At 40.2% G+C, this 10,000-nt stretch overlaps 2 protein-coding genes across 3 annotated transcripts in view; both read left to right on the top strand.

The window, feature by feature from the left end:
* The window catches only part of LOC138036853 (uncharacterized), a 30,156-nt gene extending 24,665 nt beyond the window's left edge, over positions 1-5,491 (top strand). For both annotated transcript variants that reach the window (XM_068882917.1, XM_068882918.1), the window contains 4 exons: positions 156-599; positions 1,109-1,444; positions 2,863-3,154; positions 4,146-5,491. In XM_068882917.1, coding sequence (XP_068739018.1) covers positions 156-599; positions 1,109-1,444; positions 2,863-3,154; positions 4,146-4,300 — 1,227 coding nt within the window. In that variant the 3' untranslated portion in view covers positions 4,301-5,491. The remainder of the gene's footprint in view (positions 1-155; positions 600-1,108; positions 1,445-2,862; positions 3,155-4,145) is intronic.
* Positions 5,492-6,021: 530 nt separating this feature from the next.
* Positions 6,022-10,000, top strand: part of LOC138036852 (uncharacterized) — a 25,392-nt gene continuing 21,413 nt past the window's right edge. Inside the window, exon 1 of the mRNA XM_068882916.1 lies at positions 6,022-6,503. Coding sequence (XP_068739017.1) covers positions 6,054-6,503 — 450 coding nt within the window. The 5' untranslated portion in view covers positions 6,022-6,053. The remainder of the gene's footprint in view (positions 6,504-10,000) is intronic.

Below are 10,000 nucleotides of genomic sequence, written 5' to 3'. Positions count from 1 at the left end.
CTGAATATAACCTGACGCAGACCATGCCACGTACAAATAATAATAATAAGCTCATGATTGGTATGAAAACGTACGGAGGTGCGAGTTTCTCAAATTGTGTCGGTGATTTATATTTCACGTCATCAGTAAGGTTGCTTCATATTTATTGACCGCAGGTTAGTTCCAGTTCTCCTGTCGCGCATCAAGACGACGCCCGCAAACAACATTTGGCCGCTCAGCTGTTTAGTGGTGTCACGGACAAGCCACTTGTGGCTTCAAGAATAGGACATTTTAGAAGGAACAGAGCGACAAAACAATCTGCAAAATCAAATCCTAGTGCTTCAGGGACACCAGCCATTGATGATTTACATGTTTTACAATGCGTAACACCCTCATTCACAAAGGAAGCTGATTTGAAATTACTACTAAATCTTGATAGTGACCAGGGTGCCGCTAATCAAGTTAAATTAACGGTGCCTGACGAGAATGCGTTAATATCATCGTTGAGCAGTAGTTCACTTCTAGACAATGAAAAGCCAATCATTAAAAGATCCATTGATTCTTACCCTCTGATGTCTGTACCCTCAAGGACTGAAGATCATGACAATGAAACAGGACAGGTATGCCAACTTTTTACCTTCTTCAATTTGCATGGAAATACAAAATTAAAAGAAGTGAAGCTCTAATAGCAAAACAACAGGTGTTTCGTCATCGATTATGCACTGCACTGCTCTACCATTTGAACTCTCAAGCCATGTTGAAGCTGGTCAGTGGCAACCCCCAGTTTAAAATGTCTTTCTTATATTTTACAATCATAAAAGAAAACTCGGCCACGAGCTTAATCACGCGACGTCTTTGAACCTAGGAGTAAACAGGAAACTAACATTTTGCGTGCCAGGTCAATAGCCTCTCCCAAATATTTGAACTAATCGTGTCTATTAGTGAAAAGACATTGAGCAATACAAATATGGTTGTGTCAAGACAAGTTAGAAAGGAAAACAACTCTCCCGGTTGCTTTCCGTGGCTCAAAAACGTATTTTGCTTAAGATCTCTATTAACGATGAATTTAAACGAGAACGAAGCAACCTTATGACAAATGATACCCCTGTTAATTTCTGATCATTTTCAGGAAAGGCATTTGCTGGACGCCGAGGTGGGAGATGAGCTTCACTACCAAGAGCTCACGGGAACCACATCCGCCTCCCTTCCGGATGACTTGGCACATTTTCCGCATTCTCCAGAAGCTTTCGAGCTCTGTTCTGATAGCAACTTAAGAGTCACCTTACAAAAAGTCTGGAAACCTCAAGAACTCGAGCTTGTGCTTTATTTGACCAATCAGAATCAATCAAACGCCTCTATTTCTGACGTCTGCAGTACGTTGGACCCACCGTCAAATCTCGTTGCTTTGTTTGATTGTTCATCCGAGAACAAGCTGCAAAATGAATGTATTGGACATCTTGATACGGTAAGGAAATTCATCTCTTTATTAACGATTCCTTCTGCATCATTTCCTTTTTGCACCTTGCTTTCAATGAACACTTTTGCAGGATCGATGTATGAAATTTTGTTTTATGATTATTATTTTTATTATTATTATTGTTTTTATTTTTTTATTATTTTTTTTTTTATTTTTTATCAGCGGAAGATCAACTCTCTTTAAGTTTATCACTTTGCGATAAGCCAAAACCGTTTTTGTCGATAGGTTCTCGACTTCGTCTCGGTCATAAGCACGCAAAAGAAGAACTTGGCCAATATCCAGCCATCTTGACCGAACAAGCATGGTCAATATACGGCTATTTTGAGAAAGGTTGTCGGAAAAAGTGCACGCGACAATCCTGAAAGGTATTGTGGGTGATTTTAAGTGCACTGTTTTTCAAAGAAATTTAAAAGAATCGTACGGGAGGCCACTGATATATGTTTAAGAGTGCTGAAGGAAAGTAATAAAAGTAGGTTCGACAGCCCTTTCGGGATTGTCGCGTGCGCTTAATTCTTGACAAACTTTCTCGAAATAGCTGTATACGTACATTACTGAATTGCAACTGGCCGGCTCCCAGATGGCTTGATAGCCCAGGGCCAATGGAACGAAATTAATCAGTGAAGAAACCGAACAGTACTCTAAGCCGGAATCCCAACTGGCCAGAGGCAAACCAGTTGGATTTATACAAGTGTAAAAGGGACCATCAGGATCGAATCCAAGGAGCGATTAGAACGTGTCTTGAACCCGGGATGTAGAGATCTCAAGGCAAGCGTCCTACGCACTTGGCCGGATTGCTTTCTTATTGCACTTTTCACAGCGTTGTTGTTTCACTCTGGCCCGAAAAGTGACCACGGCAGATTGCCGTAATTTCCCATGTACGCTTGATGAAATTACACTTAAATTAGCTTTGAGGTTACCTTAATTTCCGTTTCATTCTCTTTTTTGGCTCGTGATCAACAGATTTATGAAAAAGTCACCTATATCATCGTTGGCTTCGTTGTTATGTTCTCATAATAGTGCCGATGTCGTATGGTAGGGGGAGCAGTGTTAGCGCAGTAGTAAGAGCACTCGTCTGCCACCATTGTGTCCCGGATTCGATTCCCAGACCCGACGTCATATGTGGGTTGAGTTTGTTGATTCTTCACTCCGCATCGAGACGTTTTTCTGCGGCTTTTCCGATTTTCCCCTCTCTTAAAAAAACCAACATTTGATTTGGGTTAATTTCTATGTACAGTGCCCCAAGTTCAAATAAAGCCTCACTTTTGTATGTAGGAAACTAAAAATTTGCAAAAAGACGTTCAAGACGATAAAAAGATAGAAAGATGCAAACAAGCCTGGAAAAATGAAATTTCTTCAGTTCTATAATCATTTAATGTCTCATTTTGTTTTATTACTTTCCTTTTAAGGCGAGACATCAAGTTGTTTTAAAATATCAAGCTCCTGCACTTCACATGAACTTTGGTGGCAAGATTTCGTATAGAGATCCAAACCGAACTTTGAAACATTTGTTTTTCAACCATACTATTACTGCAAGCGACATCATACGGCCTCTAGTCATAAGCACGGAAGAATTTGGACTGAAATGGGCTGAAGCCTCCTTTGAAAAGAAGCAAAAGTTGTCCAGTTCAGTAAAGGATTGTCAAGAGCTTTCTGAAAGAGCTAAAGATGAGTTAAAACTCTACCCCGTGGAGATTATAGGTGAGCCTGATTGCTCCGAGTGTCATGATTTTGAATCCGTGAAAGAGCGATTAATATACAGCTTTAGCCAAGTCTAAAAGCGGAGCTCCCGTGTTATTTATTCTTACTTCGAGTTAACTTTGCTTGAACCTGCGATCCAATCGAAAACCAGTACCTGGTCAGCGGTCAACTAAAGAAAAGTTGACCTCGATGAGCTTTAATCTTAAGCCCGCGATATGGTCAAGTAATACTGGTCAGCAAATACCTTGTTTTGACAGGTGTCAGTTAACTATAACATGTATGTCCAGTATTAAAGATGTTCCCGCCAAAAAGGTTTCACATTGGCATACATGGATGGGTGGACGTACGGTGACGGTCGTAGGGTGACCAAAACCAAGTCGTGCCCTAGACTTTGCAATCGCAATTACCTATTACTTTCGACACAATTAAAACCGGCAACCGAAAGCGTTTCTTAGGATTTAAGTTTGGTTCCTCAACAAGGCCGACATATGTGGAGTGGTCGAGGTGACGCCATGACGTCATCATTATTTGAGTTTTGTTCAGGCTGCCCCTGTTGCAAGAAAATTTGTCCTTGGTTTTTGTGGCTTCTCTCGGGTGAAATAACTCGCATCTGAGTTAAAACAGAGCAAAAACGTTTCCACTTGCACTCGCCCTGTGGGCTGGTGCAATCTTGTTGGTCTGACAAAATTTAGTTGAGCTCATTTGTTTAAAATTGGCCTCGAAATCATGTGATGACCTATGCAAATGGGGGGTTGTCGGTTAGGCATGATAGGTGATAGTTTTTAGTCTCCTGAAGAACGTGGGCGTTTCTGTGCTGCAACTGAATACAAATGACAGTCATAGGGCTGTGTTATAAACCAGCAAACGTTAATTCAAGCTCGTTTCCACGGTGTCTCTCCGCTTAAGAGGAAGGGAAGAAGAGGAACCCTGAGAGCAAGGATGTTGAATTTTTATTTTGATTAATAACTTGCCTTTTACTGTTTCTCCTTAGGTGGAAAAGTTATACTCGCTGGTACCGTAATGCAATCTGGTATATGCCTTTTGCACGCCAGTTGTGATAGTGATTCTTTGGAACTCTCAGTCAAGTCGAACAACAGGCTTCTTAATGACGCAGTTCTAAAACATTGTACGGCAGTCTTCAGATGACACATCAAACCAGTTACAGTTGATTGTCGGATGGTTTTCCTTACCAGTAGGCACCTGAAGCTTCTTTAAGCTGGAAGTGTGCGGCATTTTTCCACGTTGGAGTCGAGTGGCATGAAAAGTTGGCCGAAACCCCGTCCGTTTGCTTGACGACGCGTTCCTTAATTAACTGTATTAACTTTTAGCTTAGTCATTTGCTTTTAAGCATCAAGGGAGAAACAAAGAAAACGCATCCAGCCTGCGGTTGTACATACATCAATTTGGGAAGAGATCTTTAAATTTTATGTGTAATATATTTAAGAAAATTCTAATAAAATGTGGTCGATCATGGACCTTATTCATAAATGGCGGTCACATTTATAATTCTTTTGTCCAAGTGCAAAATAGCCTACCAAGCCTCATTTTAGAGGCTTCAACTCATGGTTTTAAATCCGATAACACAATCCTACTCTGTTTTTACAGTACTTCTTCTGTTTTACAGGCTTCAAAGCCACTCGGAGCGTCTCTTCAGTTACTTGGCAGTATGTTAAATGACAAACAGTACGGCTTAGTTACCATTACGGTTCTTCCAGTTCACTATGCATATTGACGTCACTCCTACATGCCACCGTTTGCCATCGACGAGCCACCCGTGCGTATAACGCATAATAAAATGTGGTCGATCATGGGGTCTCGTTTTGTGGTACTGGTTAACGAGGTGAGAAAATGACACTATATCGGGATGACAATCACTTTACTTAGGTCGCGAGCTTATTTGGTTAGGCTGTAAATCGATTTCAATCAAATCATATCGAATTTAGACTTCTTTATATAAAGCATACTTGTATTTCTTGTATGCTAATGTTATCCTCTCACAATTTAAACCTTTTGTTCAGGCCCAAGGGAAACTCTTTTTGTAGAATGTTTTTGAAGCCTTCAATAAAATTGCAGGTCGTGTTGTATCGGATCTAAAGCCACTCGGCTTCAACTCATGGTTTTAAACCCGATAACACAATCCTACTCTGTTTTTACATTACTTCTGTTTTACATGCTTCGAAGCCACTCGGAGCGTCTCTTCAGTTACTTGGCAGTATGTTAAATGACAAACAGTACGGCTTGGTTACCATTACGGTTCTTCCAGTTCACTATACATATTGACGTCACTCCTACATGCCACCGTTTGGCATCGACGAGCCACCCGTGCGTATAACGCATCGTATATTTTTCGAATATTTTTATTTCGTGTTTAATTTTTGCCATCATTATGCATTTAAATCTTGGTGAAACCCCCATCTAAAGTAAACTTGAATTAACTGCTATTTGCAGTGTGGTTAAACTGTGAGAGGCTCTGGAAAATCCATATATTAGGTCGTTTTTCGCATGACGTCATGGACATCGCTTAATTAAACCAATCCTATGTTTTGCAAACAGTTTGTTTTGTGCTAGTTAACAAACGACAAGGGAGCGCCCATTCAAAGACTAAAAACTCTCTAAAGTGGTTCCTAATATGGACAGACTGACGGACTTTTTTGATCCTCATGATTTAGGGTTTTTATAGGTTCATGAAGCTCAGTAACCCGCGTTGTCATGATTGGAAAGTAATTTTAAGGTTTACTAAACATTGGCGGTTGCTAGAATATGGTAGAGCAGCCATGCAGATACCCTTTCCGATAGCTAAACGCTATAATTATAATAACTCTAAAAGGTTAGGCAACAGTGAAGGTACTCAGTACTCCGAAGAACGTCAAATCTATTCTGTGAAAGTTGCTATACCAAAATGTCCCGCAAGATAAGTGATGTGAGCTGTAGCGACTATGTTTTCTATTCGGAGAAAAAGGACAAACGTACTTACACTGTAGACAGAAATGATTCATCTATATCAAACGAGAGTACCAACGTTGAAGATGGAAATTGTTATGCACTCTTTCTTTGCATTGTAAAATGGATCACGGCAGTTATCCTAAGCACATTGGTTCTATTCTGCATTGTGGGCAGCAAAATTTGTCTTCTCGCACTTGGACAACACTTCAAAAGCATTAAGCGATCTGGAAATGATACAATCTCTTTAGAAGATCACAATGTACCTATAGAGACGCAAAAACAAGCGTTGTTTCTTATGCTACTTCTTGCTTTGATGATCCCTCAAGCTATGTCTTTCCTTTATGCTTCATGGACAAGTTTGACGAGAAAGAGTCGACCGTGGCCAAAGAAGCAAGGATTTATAGCGGTAAGAATAATTGCTTTCTTGAATAAAAGCGGTACTGGATTCTCTTAAAATGTGTCTAAAAAAATGCATCTACGGAACGATGGCCATTCAAACACAAGGAGATGCGTCAACCCTCCGTTTCCCTCTTACATTTCTAAACCTTCCTTCCCTTTTTTTCATTATTCTAGAGTGCGACCTGTTAATCTCACGAAGAAATGTAAATTGTACTTATTGTTTCACTAATTTCACTATGCCAGAAAACAGTTATCTCATTCCTGTTTAAAGTATCTATTCTAAGGCCTCTCACAATCCTTTATCTGTGCTTAGTAGATTTCGGCTTTAGTACCAGCATTGCGTGTCTCTTGTCACATGCTCTTATTGACGGGTGTTTAAAAAAAAAAGAGTGGTATATTCGAAGTTGCCTGATTAAATCGTTCTCGTCCATATCAAACTCCACATCTTGTCGCAGCCAGTATTTACGAACATTTTTATCCATTTAAACACAAAGGCCAGACCACTGCACTAACTCGTCAATTGAACTCAATGTGATTTATGGCACTTTTGTGAAACCTCCTTCAAACTCATACATCAGGGCTGCACTTGAAATTCTCAAGTAATGATGCTGTAGTTTCATCCATTCTTCCAGTTTGACGAATAACTTATACACCTTATTAACACAAGCATGACTCTGTTAAAGTTTGTATCTCATAATTTAAAACCTTCATAGAGCATTATTTTGTATGTGCTTTTAATGGGGGGCACTCTGAGCCATATTCGATTACTTGATTGATATAACGGATGACCGGTTGATCGAGAATCTCATTTTGAACTTTGACTCCATGAAAAGCTTGCGCAAATGGAGGTTTGCTGGGCTGGCAAAAAGTAAAGCTAGATAAATGCAAAAGTTACGATTACTGTTAAGTGTTGGCTGGTTGTCATTTAGAGATGGTTGAAATCACCAGTCGACAGCAATGGACACCTTTTGTCTTCCCGGGCGCAAACAATCTTACAAAATCGATGCTATGACGCATTTTCGGAAAAAAAAAAAAAAAAAAAAAACAGTCGTATCGTTTCAAATATGAAAACTGATTTTGTTTCCCAAGATTTTTTTTTATCCAGGGAAACTTCAGCAATTTATTCAAAACTCAGATCTTGGTTTGTCATTTTCAATACAGGTGATCTTTGGATCGAATGCGAACGACTTTCATTTTGGAATCTGCAGGGATCAATATGAATTTCAAAGGGCACTTTAGATGTTCAATAACACACCAAAACCTCGAAACTGCCAATTGTTTTCTGTGCGTTATCTTCCCTTTCCTGTTTGAACAACCCCCGTCATGCTGACGCTAATAATTAGGAACCTGAAAATATGACATTGTTAATTAAACAGATCGCCGACCGAGACGCTACGTCATACGTGTATAAAAATGCTAAGTGGCATAGGGCGGCAAAAAGATGTCTTTCTGCATCTACAGGAGAGCATTGTATTTTTGGCCACCTGGAATTACTACTTGTTTGGAGTTGTTTAGTTTTCTGTCTTTTGATTCTTTTGTTTTACGTAATCTCTGCTCCAGTACCTGCTTAAGGAACCGTAACAAGCTAGTCTTTTCTTTGAGAGACATCAAATAACTGACGTGGCTCTTGGGTCAGAGCTTGGTCATTCCGGGGAGGGAAACGAACGTCCATGTCATTATCCTGAAACCATACCACATAGATCTTTTCTTACATTTAAAAAACCTGCTTAGAATTTATGAGCCTAACAGCCTATCAAAACATCGAGAAAAGGTCACGTTTGTGAGCTTTAAACCCGATAATCAAAACACTCCTCCCTAGAAGAAAAAGAAAAGTAATGAGGCCCGTTTTGTTTTTCTTGTATGGTAATATCTTTCTCCCACATTTTTGCACCATTGTTTGGACTTCAGAGGGGCACGCTTTTTGTGAAATATCTTTGAAGCCGTTCGATTAACTCACATTTCTTGTTTTATCGGGTCTAAAAGTCACTCGGCTTCGCCTCATTGAACCTGACTGATTCTCCTGCTCGTTCCAGTTTATTAAACAGTCAATTTGGGTCATAAAGCCGTGTACTGATCTTTACAACGTCACATTTGGATCTGTAAAGGATATTGTTTTAATTAAGGGAAATATGCGACCTTCGTTTCTTTTTAATGATAGTTTGCGTGCATTGTTTACTAAATCAATAGACTGAGGAGCCGTTGTAATGGCTGCACCCCTAAGTGATGTGCAAAAACAAGCAGTAAAACACGTGCTGCGAGTTTTTTGAAACAATGATGATATCACAGACATAAATGCATGCTTAATTGACCACTCTACAAGGGCCAATATATGAAACAGACAACATTTTTACACAAAAGAACAGGGCCAAGCTGTTCAAAAGCCGATCAACAGTATTCCACGATTAGTACCAACCAAGGTTTGAGTCAGTTTTGCCCGCCACAAAAGCCTTTAACAATCTAATTCTCAAAATTGAAGACTTAAAGCATCTCCTGGAAACATTTTTGATCGGCAAAAACTCTCCACTAATCCAGGATTAGCTAAAACAGGGTTTCAACAACTTAGGATTCCCAACTGGCCGAAGGCAAGCCAGTTGGTTATTACAAGTTTAGCCGGAAGGTGAATTAGGGACTATCAGCGGGGTCGAATTTAACGCGGTCTTGAACCCGTACCTCAAGATATGCGCTCTAACGACTAGGCCACGCGGCGTCATAAATGTTAACGATGAAAACATGGTGAGATTATCTTAATTTTCAGCACTTGTTTTCATCGCTCAAAAATGACCTTAGACATCTAACTTCAGCCGAAATGAGATGAAATTGATTTGTGTCCAAATGACTTTTTTATTGCACTGGTTCGTTATATCACACCACAGGACAGTATCATAGACTCAACGCTAGACAGTTATCACTCGACTATCGAAACTCAACTCGCTCAAAAAAGAAAAAAATCACGTGTTGTTATGACGTCATACAAGAGCGGGAGGCACATACTCGCCCCCTGTCGAGCCACTATGTCGAGACGATTACAGAAATAAATCTAACCTTCCGCCTCTTCTAATAAACAAAGTTTTGTCACTGGTCTTCTGAATTCTCCACTTCGAGTTCGTACACTACCTGCACGGACTATTACCTCTTATCCAGGATGAGTAGACACGACCCCGCCCAACGGCCAAATGCCACGTTGCTGATTCGGTTCGAATACAAGTACAAAGTCTCCCGCTTTCAGATTCCGTCTGTTCTCTTTCCACTTCTTCCTCTCTGTCAGGCTAGTAAGATACTCTTTGGTGAAACGTCTCCAGAAGAAATTTGCTAGGTCTTGGGACTGTCGCCACAGCTTTGTTGAGTTAACCTCTCTATCCGTAACAACGGCATCTTCATAACACGGATTTGTACGCAGAGGCAATAGGTGGTTTGGAGTGAGTGCTTCAATATCTCCTGCATCAGAAGATACATGGGTGATTGGTCGACTAAGCAAGCGGGAATTTCGTGATGCACTGAGGCTAC

The sequence above is a fragment of the Montipora capricornis genome, unplaced genomic scaffold (assembly GCF_036669925.1).
Source record: "Montipora capricornis isolate CH-2021 unplaced genomic scaffold, ASM3666992v2 scaffold_506, whole genome shotgun sequence".
NCBI lineage: Eukaryota > Metazoa > Cnidaria > Anthozoa > Scleractinia > Acroporidae > Montipora > Montipora capricornis.
This window is presented reverse-complemented; position numbering and strand designations above follow the sequence as displayed.